Consider the following 18,439-nt stretch of genomic DNA (forward strand, 5'->3'; position numbering starts at 1 on the left):
TGACGTGGGCAATCGGGAACTCCTGGCGGTGAAAGAGGCTCTTGAGGAATGGAGACACCTGTTGGAGGGAGCTGCGGTACCGTTTACGGTTTTCACGGACCATCGGAACCTGGAGTATATCAGGACCGCCGAGCGGCTGAACCCCAGGCAAGCCCGCTGGTCACTGTTCTTCGGGCGTTTTGACTTCCAGATCACCTACCGCCCCAGGACTAAGAACCAAAGATCTGACGCCTTGTCCCGGATCCACGAAGAGGAGGTCAAGACCGAGCTGTCAGATCCTGCGGAACCCATCATACCCAAGTCCACTATCGTGGCCACCCTCACCTGGGACGTGGAGAAGACCGTCCGGGAGGCCCTGGCACGGAGCCCAGACCCGGGAACAGGCCCAAAGAACCGCTTATACGTCCCACCAGAGGCCAGAGCTGCAGTCCTGGACTTCTGTCACGGTTCCAAGCTCTCCTGTCACCCGGGGGTGCGAAGAACCGTGGCAGTGGTCCGGCAGAGCTTCTGGTGGGTGTCCATGGAAGCCGACGTCCGGGAGTATGTCCAGGCCTGCACCACCTGCGCCAGGGGCAAAGCGGACCATTCCAGGACTCAAAGTCTACTACAACCGCTTCCAGTGCCTCATCGCCCCTGGTCACACATAGGCCTGGACTTTGTCACAGGCCTCCCACCGTCCCAGGGCATGATGACCATCCTCATGATAGTGGACCTATTCTCCAAGGTGGCCCACTTCGTGGCCCTCCCAAAGCTCCCAACAGCCCAGGAGACTGCAGACCTCCTGGTCCACCACGTCGTACGTCTGCATGGGATACCAACTGACATTGTCTCTGATCGTGGTCCTCAGTTATCCTCTCAGGTCTGGAGGAGTTTCTGCAGAGAACTGGGGGCCACCATGAGTCTCTCGTACGGGTATCACCCTCAGACGAATGGACAGGCAGAGCGGGCTAACCAAGAGCTCGAGCAGGCCCTCCGCTGTGTGACATCCGCGCACCCGGCGGCCCGGAGTGACCATCTGGCCTGGATCGAGTATGCTCATAACAGCCAAGTGTCCTCTGCCACCGGCCTCTCCCCGTTTGAGGTGTGTCTGGGGTACCAGCCCCCATTGTTTCCAATGGTGGAGGGAGAGGTCGGTGTGCCCTCGGTCCAGGCCCACCTGCGAAGATGCCGTCGGGTGTGGAGCACCGCCCATTCTGCCCTGGAGAAGGCCCGGACGAGGGCCAAGGCCCATGCAGACCGCCGGCATTCCCCGGCCCCTGCATACCAGCCCGGGCAGGAGGTGTGGCTGTCAGCTAAGGACATTCCTCTGCAGGTGGACTCCCCCAAACTGAAGGACAGATTCATTGGGCCATTCAAGATCATCAAAGTCCTCAGTCCGGCCACAGTGAGGCTCCAACTCCCAGCTTCACTGCGGATCCACCCTGTCTTTCACGTTTCCAGGATCAAACCGCACCACACCTCACCCCTCTGCACTCCTGGACTGGCGCCGCCTCCTGCCCGGATCATCGACGGGGAGCCGGCATGGACGGTACGCCGACCCCTGGACGTCCGTCGACGGGGCCAGGGGTTCCAGTACTTGGTGGACTTGGAGGGGTATGGACCTGAAGAACGCTCCTGGGTGAAGAGGAGCTTCATCCTGGACCCGGCCCTCCTGGCCAACTTCTACACCCGACACCCCGACAAGCCTGGTCGGGCACCAGGAGGCGCCCGTTGAGGGGGGGGGGGGGGGGGGTCCTGTTGTGTGGGCCGCTGAAGAGGAGGTACTGCTGGCCTACCACCAGAGGGCGCCCTGCCTGAAGTGACAGGTGCCACTCATTTTCATCAGCCATCCCATAAAGCCAGACAGCATCTCCACCTCGCTGCCGAGATATCATCTACCATAGAAGGAAACTCTCAGCCGTCTTTTGTGCCTTCAGCAGCTAAGTTGGTAGTAGTAACATTTCTTTACTTCTAAGCTTGGAGCTGTTAAATTGTGACTTTGAGTTTGCAGACGTAGCCAAATTCATTTTCAACTGAGTTGGAGAAAGTTGGGAGGAGTCGGCATTTCCCGCTCCACACTTCTGTACTCGGAAAGTGAACATTGGTATCTGCACTATAATACTAAAGGAACTGAGATCTAGAGGTGGAGGTGTTATTCCCACCCCAAGGAACTGCACCAGTGTGTTGAGGGTTTGTTGGGTGTGAACCCACACTCACCTTTTCTCCTGTCTTTGCTTCCTGCCAGCAGTACCGGATCTGACAGCTGGAGACGGTGGCCACCTGGGGACTCAGGACTTGGTGGCTCCAGTGTACTCCAGATCTGCTGGCAATGGAAATTGTGGGGGATCCGGCTCTTCACTGGACAGACGTCTTCTATCCTCGAGCCTGCCTGCACGTCACCTTTATACATTGACAGTATTCCAAATTCTGCAATTGTCTGTATTTCGTTGTGCACATTTCACAACAGTAAAGTGTTATACTTTTGGCTCATCCATTGTCCGTTCATTTGCGTCCCCTGTTGTGGGTCCGTGTCACTACACTTTCCCAACACTTTAAGCCCAATTGGCGAATCTGCTGGACGGTTGGACTTAAAGGGTTCAAACAACAAAACTGTTAAAGTGACTAAAATAACCAAGTGGGCCATTTATGAACCCGTTATATTTCATAGAGAAGTTTTGTCTTCTTCGTGGTTCAATTTGTGCTTATCACACCTAAACCCCCTCCTTTATCTATGACAGGTATTTTAACATGTTCTCATGTTATCTACTACTATAAGCAACAGGTTGGTCGTCATCGTGTCCCAAGGTTTTTTGAAATGGAGCAATGTCTCCACCTGGTGGACATTTACCATCATGCAGGTACAACAGAAATAATGAAGGTCCTGTCTGTCCTGGGGTTTTTTAGAAAGTGATGAAAATGTACTGGTTTTCATTGTTTTTATTGGGCCATTAAATTGAGTAAACTTTGAGTATCATCTAAGTATCTCATTGCCAGTGTTGCAGACCGAACGGTTCCCCCCTAAAAATCGGCCCCCGTGCCTTCACTGCGCATGTGTCATTTCAGAACGTCAGCAGCAATTCACTGATTATTGCCTCATTTCTGCTTAAAATTGCCTTGTTTCTGCTTAAAACTGACTTTAGAATGATTTAAGAGGTTTTACTTTGAAATCTGGTGGTTAATAATCACATTACTCCCTTTGATCGCGTTGTGTGTAGAGACTCAGAGTCAGACTCAGAGTCAGTCTCAGATGTGCTGCTGTTGTGCTCTGACTGCTTCCCCTGCCTTTTATTGTGAAATAATGCTGAATTTATGTGGAAATGATTGTTGTACAAAAGCTTCAGATATCTGTCGCTGAAAAAGATGATGACTGGAGTGCAGTCTGAAGCAGAAACGAGGCAATAATCAGTGAATTGCTGCTGATGCTCCAAAATGACGCATGTGCAATGAAGGCGGGGGGGACTGATTTTTTGGGGGGGGGGGGGGGGTGTTGGTCGGCGACACCGGGCCAAGCGCCCTGGTTTTCGGTAATCAAAATATGGTTACCCTAAGTTAGTCAAAGAGAAAAACCAAATGATCTGCACAGCCACAGCGCTCCCAGACAAAAATTTTTATTAAATAAAAAAATACAATTTTTGTCTGGGAGCGCTGTGGCTGTGCAGATCATTTGGTTTTTCTCTTTGATATTTTTTTGGTCCTGCACGCCTTTTTATGTGCCTTGGATGTGCGTGTCTTCATTGCATCACCCTAAGTTAGTCCCTATCCACGAGGTCTGACTCAACCACTTGCCTTTGCCTGAACTCTCTCTGTCTGCTCCCCTTGCAGGAAGTTCCAGATCACCTGACTTTTGGCTATTCATTCATTCTTTATTTGAAGCAGACAAATGAAGTCCATATGGTATTAAAGAAAAATGGTATTAAAAGAAAAAGACAAGTAAAACATTCATTTAAACAATCTGTCCATCCAATGATTTCTCAAAGTACAGGTGTAACGACAACAGCTCAGTTGAGGGTTAGTCATAGTTTGTATGATGGAATTTTCAGATTCCTCCAACTGCTGCATGAATTTCAATGTTAAATGTCTCAGCAGAGCTTCACAGGTGGGAATATGTGCATCCACGAACAACTGACTGGCACTGTGCCACCTGGGCATCTTCATCAACAGCCCAAAGGTGTCATTATAGGCCACAATCAGTCTACGGATTGTGCACCGCCTATAGTTCCACCACAAAGGGGTCGTGTACAGTGGGGTACAAAAGGCTTTAAACAAGGCACATTTCACCTTAGGAGAGCACATACAGCATGTTTGCCTGAGCATACAGGTTACAGTATTGTCTTTTAATGTCTCTGTTGTCACACCAGTCAGTAGTTATAAAATGTTCAAGGTATTTGACTTCATTTGAGAGCATGAGCGACTTATCACACAGATAAAACTCAGAGAAGATCACATCTTTAGCCTCCTTACTTCTCACAACCATTATTTTACTCTGAATGTGGTTATATAAAATATCATGTTCATTCCCAAACAGAGAGCATGTTTTTAACAAATGTTGCATCCCTGCACTGTATGGGGATAATATCACCAGATCATCTGCATTTGGTTAACAATTGTTGTTCCAATGACACAGCCAGCTTTACAACTTTTAGGACAATTCATCACATTAAATAAGAGTGGAGAGAGAAGTCTTCCTTGCTGCACACCATTACTGACATGAAAAGGCTCCTAGAGAGCACTGTCCCACTTTACATGCATAACCTGACTTGTATACCAGGAAGATAGAACACGAATTAATCATACCTCTGTTGATTAATTTCAGAAATAAATTATGGTTTACTCTGCCAAATGCTTTTGTGGCATCAATAAAGCACAAAAAGACGAATTTAAATTTAGATACTTTCCCACACTTTCTTTAAGTGCATAGATGCACATGTCAGTGTCATGTCGCTTTTTGAAGCCAAACTGATTATCATTTGTCAAAACATACATTTCCAGTCTCGTGTAAAGAATATTCTCTAAAACCTTTGAAAGAACAGATGCAAGAGCAATTTTGCAAGCTATTCAGTTTACAGATGTGATAGAACTGGACAAGAGTCCATGGATTAAAAAAAACAAACAAAACAGTCAAGCACATGGACAGCAGGGGACATCATCTAAAACTGGAAATTTTAATTCATTAATTAAATGTAATTCATTAATATCTGTATCAAGGCTTCTGCAGCAGCAAACGTTGTTGATTCAAAGCATACGTATCTTTCCAGGATCCCGACACACAACTTCCCATTATTCTTGCCACACCAATGGTTCCAATTTCAAAACTAGAAAAGCTGTCAGAAGTAAATTGACAATTTCACAGTAGGTAACATTTTTGCAATTAAAGATGTAACATTGGCACATTCTACTCCGTCGCTTGAAGGTTAAAGAGAGTTAAGATCACCTTGTTGTGTGTATATGTATTATTTCATGACAAAATTCATAAAATTGCTGAAAAATGCCCTATCTGGCAATATTGTTGTAAGCCGGGGGCGGGGTGAGTTCTAATTGTGGCCCCGCCCCTCCTGTTAAGATTTAAATTGTTTATTAAAATTGCAGTGATAATTGTGTTTTTGTTTGTCTAATTTTGCAAAAAAAAAAAAAAAAAAAAAGGATCAAAAAGGGTAGTCTGAACATTTCAGCCGACAGATGGCGCTGTTTACTTGACGCACAGCTTCGTGTTGCAACACAACGAACTTTGGTCTGATCAGAGTATAGAAAAAGTGACGGAAGAGGAGCTGTTAAAAAGGGTGTGACGTGAGAATGAGGTGAAAATCAAATCTGCTCCACCGACGAAGGATTTTGGATGAAGGAGAAGCTCCGCGTTTTTCTCTGTTTATCCGCATTATTTCAGCCTGTTATCAGTTTTTTTTTGTTTGTTTGTTACTGTTTTGCTTATTGAAACCGCATTTAAAGGGAATCCTCGGTGTTCCCGAAGACAGGAGGATTAAATTCCCAGCCGTGTAGCTCCACCTCTTCGTGGTGTCGTTGAGGAACCAAACAGCAGCAGGACGCACAGGATCTCCAAAGAGCGCACAGACCGGCAAAGTGCTGTTGGATTTTCCTCTGAAGGAGTGAAAACGTTCCACCCTGGGATCCTGCCGTAAGTTAAGTAAAGGCAACGTATTTGCGAAGCACTTTGTTTTATGTCGTAGTTGCAAAATGAAAGGTGTAAATGAGAGACAGCTGAGCCACTTTTGTGCTCCTGTTTGACTGAATGTTGTCCGTCTGAGTGGGAACCATGGTGGAACCGGTGGGATTTATGGATGCGTGGAGAGCCCAGTTCCCTGAGTCCGATCCACCTTGCATGGAGCTGAACTCGCTGGGAGACATTAAGCAGGAGCTGGAGAAATGCAAAGCGTCCGTCAGGCACTTGGAAAAAGAGGTCAACAAGGAGCGTTTCCGGATGATCTACCTCCAGACTCTGCTTGCCAAGGAGAGGAAGTCTTATGATGGGGAGCGATGGGGCTTTAAAACACCAGCTCAGACTGATGATGGGGACTTGATCCCGAGTGGCACAGACCATCAAAGATCAAGCTCAGGTGGAGCACCATTGCCTGAGCAGCAGGAGCGAGGAGCAGGCAGGACGTCCAGGTGGAAACCACATCCCGAAGAAGTTGATGCTGCATCCCCCAAACAGAAGGCCGGCGTGATACTGGTCCACCAAGAGGCAGACACATCTGATGTCCCGGTGGGTTTGGGCTCGGTGGCGGCTCTAAGATCCAACTTTGAGCGCATCAGGAGGGCCAACTCTCACACAGCTGGGGATAGCAGAGGGTTACTGGTGACTGGCGCTCCACAGAAACCTTTCTATGTGAACATGGAGTACCATCATGAGCGAGGGTTGGTCAAAGTTAATGACAGGGAAGTCTCGGACAAGATCAGCACCCTTGGGTGTCAGGCCATACAGATGGAGCGAAAACGGTCCCTGCACTCCCTGCCGGGGAACCTGTCAGTTGCCACAGGGGACCTCAGCAAGTCTGTGCAGAGAGGACGAGCCACAGAGGGTAACTACAGCCACAATGGGTCATATGAAGACACAGAGGTCATCCCACCCTTCTTGAAAGAGAGCATTGGGACCCAATCCACTGGGACAAAGTCTGAGCGACAGCTGGTAGAGTGCCAGCCGTACACCAGTGTGTATGTTGGGGGAATGATGGCAGAAGGAGATACCCGAATCATCCACATTAAAGACCACAGCATCGAAGAGGATCCACACCTCACCTGGCCCAGGCGCTCCTACTCACCTGGCAGCTTTGATGACATAGGAGGTGGCTACACTCCAGATTGTAGCTCTAATGAGAACCTGACATCCAGCGAAGATGACTTCTCCTCGAGCCAGTCCAGCCATGTGTCTCCCAGTCCCACCACCTGCCAGATGTACAGGGAGAAAAGCCGCTCACCCTCTCAGCATTCCCAGCAGTCCTTTGAGAGCAGCAGCCCTCCCACACCCCTATCCCAAAAACACCTGAAGCAGCAGGTGATGGTTTCTGAGGCCTCTGTGATCACGGCCCATAAATCAGGCCAGATTTGGCCCAGTGATGGGGACTCCACCACATCCTGCAGGACCTCTCAGGACAACAGCGTTCAAGGAGATCTGGGTAGGTCTGCAAGACACAGTGCAATTAAAGGAATATTGTTTCACTCACAGCTTCAAAAAAGAGAAGAAGGTTTTGATGTATAAAACCATTTAATAGCACTTTAAGGACTCCTACTAATCACGGACTGAAAGATGTGTGAGCAAGAGCCGACCTCAATACACAATTAGGCGCTGACCTGTAAAATGCACTTGCAATCTTTTTAAGCCCCAGTTTTTGTTTTTTTTTTTGACCTGATCTGCTTAATCAATCCAGAAATGGCTTTTGGAGCACTTTATTAGATACATAAAGGAGGTCACATTTTTGCCTCAGACTGACTGTTAGCAGGAGCCAACTTATTTGTTTGTTTTAGTGAAACTTGGTGGAAATCTTTCCTGTTACTCAAGAAAGAATAAAGCATTTTGGTGAGCCTCAGGATGTAGATCCAGCAGTGAAAATTCTGGAGTTCTGTGATCATGTTGCCCATATCTGTCCTTGGAAAGACACTTCATCTACATTGTCCCAGTTCACCCAGTTGTAAATGGGTACCAGCCTCGGCTGGGAAAGTGACATGTGATGGGTTGGCAACCTGTCCAGGGGGGCTCATGGACTCTCATTGGCTTCATGTCTGGTCCCAGTGGTCCCCCTGCCAGTGGGCCTCAGGGCTGGTATAGAACTCACTATTATCATTATTATTATTTTATTATTATTTTCAAAATTAAACCTCAGTTTCTTTTTTTAATAATTATCTTTTTATTTGGAAATACATGTTATAACCCAAGTACAAATACATTCACACTTTTAACTATTATGTTATACAGAACCAAGTATCTTGTAAATGCGATGGAATTTCTTGTTCCAAAGGTTTTTAATGGCCATATGGCTGGTCCATTTCCTTTTTATTTTAGCACCGTAAGACAGGGTGAGAGAGAGAAAGAAGGGAGAAAAGAAAGAAAGAAGAGGCAGAAGAACATATACAGTTGAACTTTTTACATCCAGAGGGGTTATGAAACAACAGTCAAAAACACATGAAAATACATTTTAAAGAGTGTTTACAGCATTCTAGTTTCAGTTTCTTCTTTAATAATGTTTGCATGAGTTGATTTGTGATGCTCCATCTTTGAATGAGATACGTTGTCAAAAACTGGTAAAACATTTTGTTTAAATGCACCATCAAGTCTGGGAGCATGCACTCGCTACGTGTAATCAAGAGACCCGTTGAGCCGTCTTTTCAGGAGCTGAAACAAGAAGTCGACGGGTAATTTTCTGCAATGATGCAGCACAGCATCCAACCAGAGTCAATTTTATTGACATAAATGATCACGAGTGTGTGTCAGTCGCACTTTGCTTAATAGGCTCAGTGCAGATGCAGTGATAACAGCCACATCTGTTCTCACTCAGCATCAGTGCTGCACGCAGAATGTTTTAAAAACATATTTTGCTCTCCTTTGCTTCAAATATGTACACAGTGTTTTTCTGATGCAGGGAGCATGTGATATACCCTTCTTTCTGGCCAATCAGGTAGCAATCGCCACATAAATAATCATGTTTTTCTCCTCGTGTCTATTTTTCCTCCTGGTAGCAGAGACAGTATAGATGTGTAGTCAGATGTGCAAGGGGATGAAAGCCCCCCCTTTACAGTAAAGGTCCACTTTTAAGAAGTTTTAAATATATTTTTGCATAATAATAACAAAGTGGCTACTGCCACAGTACTGTGTCAATAGACAATGCCATTTTCCTATTGACACAGTCAATCATATTCCACATTACATCGGGCGTAGACTGTAACCAATCCCAATACGGTTACCCTATTGCCACAGTACTGTGCCAATAAGTAGCGTGTGCCACACTGTGTCAAATCCGAAAATGGATTTATGAATGAATATTAATAAATGGAACCTATTCCCTGTTTTCAACCTATTCTCAAACTTTACATGGGTAAGAAGTCAATAACAGACAGAACAGGCAGAACAATTTATGTAACAGAGTCACTCATTGGCACAGAAGGAATGGCGTCATCTGATTGGTGCTGTGTCAATAGTAGTTTGTGACAAAGTACTGTGGCAGTAGGTACTTCTTAATAATAATAATGATGAGAATTAATGTATTTTTAACAACCTTAACATTCAATAAATGTTACTCCGAGTGTCCTAGTTTTACTATTGCAGTGCTGCACTAAGTGTAATGATTAAATATTAAAAAATCTGTTTACTGATTAAATATAAAAAAATTTGTTTACTTAAATTTGTAAAAATAAATAAAGTAATAAAAATATGGATTGCCCAATAGATCCCCAAATTTGCATTAGTAATTCAGGTGCACATTTGAATCTCTCCCTCGGCTATATGACATCCATTTCTCATGCTCTGGATAGCACCCTAGGTGTCGCACTTCAAGGCATCCACAGCACCACAGAACCGCCTTGAGTCTTGGTTGGCAAACGCTCAGGCAAAAAACCATTCCCGCCTCTCAAAAGTACCCATCTATCTGCCACCGCCATGTGAAGCCTGGACTTCTCATTGGCATTTGCAGCCACGGGGGGCCCTCAACACTCAGGCACTTATGCGCGGGATCATGCAAAGACAAAATACACCGCATGGTGGAAATGTCAAAGCTGATACTCCCTCATAACGCAAAGTGATATTCCTCATCTTAGTCTCCCTAAGTAACTGCTCATTTGATTCAAAGTCATTCCATTGGCATCCAAGAATCCTCCAAAGAGACTCAGTACCAAACACATCCAGTCATCACCTGAGGCCACTGGATGCATCATCCCAAAGAGAATATTCCTTTTCGTCCCATCTTTGTGTGTTTGATGAAGACATTGTGCCCCAGTGTCAGGCAGGATTTGTGGGTTTTTGACATCCAGCCAAAATTGGGTATTGAACCCACACATCCTTCTGTTCTTGGACTGTCTACTTTACCATGTCCTGGAAATGATATTTATCTTAACCACCCTCAATGTTTAGTTTTTTTTTTAATGTTTTTGTTTGTTTTAGTCATGTAGATGCCACCTAACCAGTAATCTGAGGTGATGACTGGGTGCCTTTGGTATTAGGTCTCTTTGGAATGATTTTGTGTGAAACGGTTACTGAGAGAGACTTAGATGAAATGTACTAAGGCTGATGATCTGGCGGCGCCAATACCTTTTGCAGATGAATGAAAATCTAAATGGTAAATGGATTGCATTTATAATCCATTTACCAAAATCTAAGACTTTAGAGTGCTGCTGACCTAATAGTTGTGGGAGTTGGATGCAAACGATAGTCCCAAGGTTATGACTGGATGCGTTTGATACTAGGTTTGTTTGAAGGATCCTTGAGTGCGGCTGGAATGACTTTGTGTTCAACAAAGGGTTACTTAGCAAGACTTTGAGGCATATCAGTTGCGTTGTGAGGGAGTGTTGGCTATGACATTTTGGTCATGTGGAGCATTTCTCTGTGCATGATCCATCATGCAGGTGCTTCAGGGTTGACTACCCCAGCAAGTGGAGAAGGCCAAGGGGAAATGCACCTTTTACATGGTCCAACCAACAGATGGATTGGTAATCTGCTTGAATGGGTGCCATTCAGAACTCTGGCCGGTTCTGTAGTAGTGTGGTGGAATCAGTGACCTGCAGCATCAGTAAATGCTGACAGACCTGACCTGATCTAGATGTGTATCCTAAAGCCCACAGGTGGTCAGGTATGTGCTCCAGTGTGAAAACATTGACCCACTTCAAAATGAGGATGGAAACTGGTACGGTGCTAAGATATCATTGGGATGTGGAAACTTGACTATGCGATCCTGAATGTGATTTGATTTGATAAGATGGATGCAGCAAAAAAAAAAAAAAGAAAAAAAAAGTGGCCTACTTGGCAGACTTAGATGTTGTGTTAAGTCATTCCAAGGAAGCGCGGGTTGCACGTCGCACAGGTAGGAGGATACTTTCCCTGGGTCATGTTGGACGTCTTTGCCATCTTTAGGTTTTGATGGGCATGGTGCAGCGCTGCAGTTTTCTTCGCTTACCATAAATGCGCCTGACCTCCGGGTTTCACCTCTCTGCTCTTTGACTGTGTGCTGCTCTGACAGCGGCTGCCCCTGGGCTCTGCAGTCACTTGGCGCCATGCATCCTGAGTGTTTCTGTGTCAGCGCAGATGAGCGTTGTTGTCCGTGGTGCACAGTAATTAAGTTAAAGGGGTTTGCCTGTGTGATACATTTAGGGAGGCTCTTTGTTTAAAACCCTGACACTCACTCCAAAAAAAAAAAAAGAGGATCGAGGGGCTTAAAGTGTGTCACATGGCTTCCAATCAAAGTGCGGTCCATTAGTGTTTCCTGTTGTTATGCGTGAACACAATGGCAGAATCGCTCATCAAGAACATGTATGGACATGTGAACAATATAACAATGTTAAGTGGATAAGGCAGTTTGGGCAACCTGATAGTGCCAAGGACAGGAGTGAGTGTTTCTGTGCGAGAAATGTTTTCAAAATGAATGATGTGCATTGTGCTTCTTAAGCAGCGTTTCTGAGGCCAGACGTTGGGAGACACGGCGTGCAGTTAGAGTGGGGCCAGAAATCCACCCAAAATAAATCGTCCCTGTGCTGCAGCAGATGAAGCAGATGAACAGAATAGTGTGGTGATGGTGGTGTTTTGTTAATATAAAGTGATCGAAGCCAGAGGTCTTTGACACACAAAACATGTGACAAACAGAGACAGTCTGTGACGTAATCGGCATGTGCTGGAGATGAGTATGCTGCTCATGTGACTGAAACATAGATTCATTTTGATGTGTTTCCTCCACATTCCTGCTTAGGAGTTGACACTCCGTTATAGACATATTATAGTTGTTGGTTGTCTCATTTTCACGCATTAAGCTGCTTCTTGTATCTATATTATCTTGTATCTATGGCGCCTCTACTGGTGGTTGGCTCTCACTGCAGTATTGTATCACTTCCTGTTCCGGAGCACAGCGGTGTTTTTCTGTATCTGTTAGCTGTTTAATCTGCGTAGTTAGATTGATCTAGATAACTGCAGGATTGTCTTACAGACATAAAGACATGGATGACCTCTAATTTCCTGCTTTTAAACTCAGATAAAACTGAAGTTATTGTACTTGGCCCCACAAATCTTAGAAGCATGGTGTCTAACCAGATCCTTACTCTGGATGGCATTACCCTGATCTCTAGTAATACTGTGAGAAATCTTGGAGTTATTTTTGATCAGGATATGTCATTCAAAGCGCATATTAAACAAATATGTAGGACTGCCTTTTTGCATTTACGCAATATCTCTAAAATCAGAAAGGTCTTGTCTCAGAGTGATGCTGAAAAACTAATTCATGCATTTGTTTCCTCTAGGCTGGACTATTGTAATTCATTATTATCAGGTTGTCCTAAAAGTTCCCTAAAAAGCCTTCAGTTGGTTCAGAATGCTGCAGCTAGAGTACTGACGGGGACTAGCAGGAGAGAGCATATCTCACCCGTGTTGGCCTCCCTTCATTGGCTTCCTGTTAATGCTAGAATAGAATTTAAAATTCTTCTTCTTACTTATAAGGTTTTGAATAATCAGGTCCCATCTTATCTTAGGGACCTCGTAGTACCATATTACCCCATTAGAGCGCTTCGCTCTCAGACTGCGGGCTTACTTGTAGTTCCTAGGGTTTGTAAGAGTAGAATGGGAGGCAGAGCCTTCAGCTTTCAGGCTCCTCTCCTGTGGAACCAGCTCCCAATTCAGATCAGGGAGACAGATACCCTCTCTACTTTTAAGATTAGGCTTAAAACTTTCCTTTTCGCTAAGGCTTATAGTTAGGGCTGGATCGGGTGACCCTGACCATCCCTTGGTTATGTTGCTTTAGACGTAGACTGTGTTTCATAATTATTGTATGGCCTTGCCTTGCAATGTGGAGTGCCTTGGGGCAACTGTTTGTTGTGATTTGGCGCTATACAAGAAAAAAGTTGATTGATTGATTGATAACTAGATACCGATTTATTTCACAGTGTAATCTTCACGTGCCTTAATTAAAGCACTCTCTCTGCTGAATCACCCTCTAAATTATTCACACATGATTCACATTGTGTGTTTTTAGGAATCTGCTTGCTTAGCACAGCTACTAGCTCTTAGCCGGTTTAGCATGGTGGCTTCTCCTGTCTCTCCTGCACTTTTCTGCGCTGGGTGTGAAATGTTTAGTTATTCCTCGGCCTCCTTTAGCAGTAACGGTACTTGTAATAAGTGTAGCTTGTTTGTAGCTTTGGAGGCCAGGCTGGGCGAATTGGAGACTCGGCTCCGCACCTTGGAAAATCCTACAGCTAGCCAGGCCCCTGTAGTTGGTGCAGACCAAGGTAGCTTAGCTGCCGTTAGCTGTCCCCCAGCAGATCCCGAGCAGCTGGGAAAGCAGGCCGGCTGGGGTGACTGTGAGGAAGAAGCATAGTCCTAAACAGAAGCCCCCTGTACACCACCAACCCGTTCACATCTCTAACCATTTTTCCCCACTCGGCGCGACACACCCGCCGAAGAACAAATTCTGGTTATTGGCGACTCTGTTTTGAAAAATGTGAAGTTAGCGACACCAGCAACCATAGTCAATGTCTTCCGGGGGCCCAGAGCAGGCGACATTGAAGGAAATTTGAAACTGCTGGCTAAGGCTAAGCAGAAATTTGGTAAGATTCGGCAGTAATGACACCCGGTTACGCCAATCGGAGGTCACTAAAATTAATATTGAATCGGTGTGTAACTTTGCAAAACAATGTCAGACTCTGTAGTTTTCTCTGGGCCCCTCCCCAATCAGACCGGGAGTGACATGTTTAGGCCGCATGTTCTCCTTGAATTGCTGGCTGTCTGAGTGGTGTCCAAAAAAATGAGGTGGGCTTCATAGATAATTGGCAAAGCTTCTGGGGAAACCTGGTCTTGTTTAGGAGAGACGGCATCCATCGAACTTTGGATGGAGCAGCTCTCATTTCTAGAAATCTGGCCAATTTTATTAAAGCCTCCAAATCGTGACTATCCAGGGTTGGGACCAGGAAGCAGAGTTGTAGTTGTCGGCAGGCAGCCGGCGCGCCGCCACAGGAAAAACACCTCCGTTGGAAGCCTTAAGGACAAGTTGGAACATGTCCAGCTGTTAAACAATTTCTCAGATACTCACTCAGCTGAAAGCCATCAAAAGCCTCCTGGTTTTTACAAATGGTTATCAACACGGAGGTGTTTTTCCTGTGGCGGCGCGCCGCTCTGGCTGCCTGCCGACGCGCCAATCCATCCGCACGTCTTTCATTACAAAATCTCCTTTAACAGTGGAATGTCCGGATAAACTGCTGATCCCGACCTCTTCTGAAAGTTCTCTGTTCTCTCACGACATCCTGAGTCAACAGAGGCTAAATTTGGAGGTTTTCAGCTCGAACAGGCTGACAGTGGCGCCTCGGAGCGCTGCGCGACGTTCCCTCTCCGTGGGAAGTCCTTAAAGCGACAGTAACACTCCATAATCTCTCATTAGCCGTTAAAATTTTCACCGAAAACCAGCTGGAATTTCTCGAATGGTGTCCACTTCGATGTGCCTCACAGGTTCTGAAAAAATTTTGATAAAGCAAAGGCGCCAGTCTCTCAGGAAGTTTTCAGACAAAGGAATTCCGACGGGAGGGGTGGACCACTCCTCACTCAAAGCCTGCCCACAGGCGAATGACGTAACCGACAGGCGTGAAAAAAGTCATGCATGCGCACGAGGGTTCAAGGTTGGCTGATGTAATTGCACGTGATTCAAATCCATATATTTTTTGAAAAAAATAAAAAGGTCGGATACTTTTCTAATAGACCTTGTATTTATTATCTATCGTCCACCTGGTCGTTACTGTGAGTTTCTCTGTGAATTTTCAGACCATTTGTCTGACTTAGTGCTTAGCTCAGATAAGATAATTATAGTGGGTGATTTTAACATCCACATAGATGCTGAGAATGACGGCCTCAACACTGCATTTAATCTATTGTTAGACTCATGGCTTCACTCAAAATGTAAATGAGTCCACCCACCACTTTATCATACTTTAGATCTTGTTCTGACCATATGGCATAGAAATGAAGACTTAACAGTATTCCTGAAAACCCCCTGTTGTCTGATCATTTCTTAATAACATTTACATTAATGGACTACCCAGCAGTGGGGGAATAAGTTTCATTACAGTAGAAGTCTTTCTGAAAGCGCTGTAGCTAGGTTTAAGGATATGATTCCTTCTTTATGTTCTTCAATGCCATATACCAACACAGTGCAGAGTAGCTACCTAAACTCTGTGAGTGAGATAGATTATCTCGTTAATAGCTTTAACATCCTCATTGAGCACAACTTTGGATGCTGTAGCTCCTCTGAAAAAGAGAGCCTTAATCAGAAGTGCCTGACTCCGTGGTATAACCCACAAACTCGCAGCTTAAAGCAGATAACCCATAAGCTGGAGAGGAATGGCGTCTCAGTAATTTAGAAGATCTTCATTTAGCCTGGAAAAAAGTCTGTTGCTCTATAAAAAAAGTCCTCCGTAAGCTAGGACATCTTACTACTCATCACTAATTGAAGAAAATAAGAACAACCCCAGGTTTCTTTTCAGCACTGTAGCCAGGCTGACAAAGTCAGAGCTCTGTTGAGCTGAGTATTCCTTTAACTTTAACTAGTAATGACTTCATGACTTTCTTTGCAAATACAATTTTAACTATTAGAGAAAAAGTTATTCATAACCATCCCAAAGACATATCTTTATGTTCGGCTGCCTTCAGTAATGCTGGTTTGGCTAGACTCTTTCTCTCCGATTGTTCTGAGTTATTTTCATTAGTACTTCCTCCAAACCATCAACATGTCTATTAGACCCATTCCTACCAGGCTGCTCAAGGAAGCCCTACCATTAGTTAATGCTTCGATCTTAAATATGATCAATCTATCTTATTAGTTGGCTATATACCACAGGCTTTTAAGGTGGCAGTAATTAAACCATTACTTAAAAAGCCATTACTTGACCCAGCTATCTTAGCTAATTATAGGCCAATCCAACCATCCTTTTCTCTCAAAAATTCTTGAAAGGGTAGTTGTAAAACAGCTAACTGATCATCTGCAGAGGAATGGTGTATTTGAAGAGATTCAGTCAGGTTTCAGATTCATCATAGTACAGAAACAGCATTAGTGAAGGTTACAAATGATCTTCTTAGGTCCTCATGACAATGGACTCATCCTCTGTGCTGTCCTGTTAGACATCAGTGCAGCTTTGATACGGTTGACCATAAAACTTATTACAGAGATTAGAGTATGCCATAGGTATTAAAGGCACTGCTCTGCAGTGGTTTGAATCATATTTATCTAATAGATTACAATTTGTTCATGTAAATGGGGAGTCTTCTCACAGACTAAGGTTAATTATGGAGGTCCACAAGGTTCTGTGCTAGGACCAATTTTACTCACTTTATACATGCTTCCCTTAGGCAGTGTTATTAGAAAGCATTGCTTAAATTTTCATTGTTACGCAGATGATACCCAGCTTTATCTATCCATGAAGCCAGAGGACACACACCAATTAGTTAAACTGCAGGATTGTCTTTCAGACATAAAGACATGGATGATTTCCTGCTTTTAAATTCAGATAAAACTGAAGTTATTGTACTTGGCCCCACAAATCTTAGAAACATGGTGTCTAACCAGATCCTGGATGGCATTACCCTGACCTCCAGTAATACTGTGAGAAATCTTGGAGTCATTTTTGATCAGGATATGTCCTCAATGCACATATTACGAAGATGCATTTAACAAAACAAAGTTAGGCTCTAAAAAGTTCAAATATCCATTTATTAAATATAAATATAATATAATATAAACGTTTACCTACATTTACATTTTGGGTTGTAGTAAGATTTAAAAAGAAGGTCAAAATTATGAGTTTCTCATTTTGTATGTTTTTATACAATTTCAAGGTCACCAACAAATTTGCTATTTGTAGTCATTAAACACAAGAAAGCAAACGTTTGGAGTTAAGCCCTTAAATACAGCCAAAAATCACCCAATTAACCATGAAATGTTCTAATTGGTCATTCAGAAGCCTTTTAAAAACAATTCCATACTTTTGTTTTAGAATTCTTAGGTGTTCCATGTAGCTTAAACCTTTATGTTGTGTGGGCCGCTGAAGAGGAGTACTGCTGGCCTACCACCAGAGGGCGCCCTGCCTGAAGTGCGGGCTTCAGGCACGAGAGGGCGCAGCCGCCACATCAGAGCAGCGGGGAGTGACAGGTGCCACTCATTTTCATCAGCCATCCCATAAAGCCGGACAGCATCTCCACCGCTGCTGAGATATCATCTACCATAGAAGGTAAACTCTCAGCCGTCTTTTGTGCCTTCCGCAGCTAAGCTGGTAGTAGTAACGTTTCTTTACTTCTAAGCTTGGAGCTGTTAAATTGTGACTTTGAGTTTGCAGATGTAGCCAAATTCATTTTCAGCTGAGTTGGAGAAAGTTGGGAGGAGTCGGCGTTTCCCGCTCCACACTTCTGCACTCGTAAAGTGGACATTGGTATCTGCACAAATACTAAAGGAACTGAGATCTAGAGGTGGAGGTGTTATTCCTACCCCAAGGAACTGCACCGGTGTGTTGAGGGTTTGCTGGGTGTGAATCCACACTCACATTTTCTCCTGTCTTTGCTTCCTGCCAGCAGTACCAGATCTGACAGCTGGAGACGGTGGCCACCTGGGGACTCAGGACTTGGCGGCTCCGGTGTACTCCAGAGCCGCTGGCAGTGGAAATCGTGGGGGATCCGGCTCTTCATTGGACAGACGTCTTCTATCCTCGAGCCTGCCCGCACGTCACCTTTATACATTGACAGTATTCCAAATTCTGCAATTGTCTGTATTTCGTTGTGCACACTTCACAA

At 44.8% G+C, this 18,439-nt stretch overlaps 1 protein-coding gene across 1 annotated transcript; it reads left to right on the plus strand.

Annotated features, from left to right (window-relative positions):
* The first annotated feature begins 5,699 nt into the window (after window positions 1-5,699).
* Window positions 5,700-7,690, plus strand: LOC117510010 (breakpoint cluster region protein-like). Its single transcript, XM_034169617.1, has 2 exons — window positions 5,700-6,556; window positions 6,596-7,690. The coding sequence occupies exons 1-2, from the start codon at window positions 6,248-6,250 to the stop codon at window positions 7,688-7,690; spliced, it is 1,404 nt and encodes a 467-aa protein (XP_034025508.1). The 5' UTR covers window positions 5,700-6,247.
* Window positions 7,691-18,439: the final 10,749 nt, after the last annotated feature.

This window comes from Thalassophryne amazonica, chromosome 5 (genome assembly GCF_902500255.1).
Source record: "Thalassophryne amazonica chromosome 5, fThaAma1.1, whole genome shotgun sequence".
NCBI lineage: Eukaryota > Metazoa > Chordata > Actinopteri > Batrachoidiformes > Batrachoididae > Thalassophryne > Thalassophryne amazonica.

Coding starts and splice junctions, on each gene's coding strand:
- LOC117510010 (XM_034169617.1), top strand. CDS start 6,248: ATGGTGGAACCGGTGGGATTTATGGATGCGTGGAGAGCCCAGTTCCCT. Junction 6,557..6,595: donor GATCAAGCTCAGGTGGAGCA/CCATTGCCTGAG, acceptor GCAGGCAGGACG/TCCAGGTGGAAACCACATCC.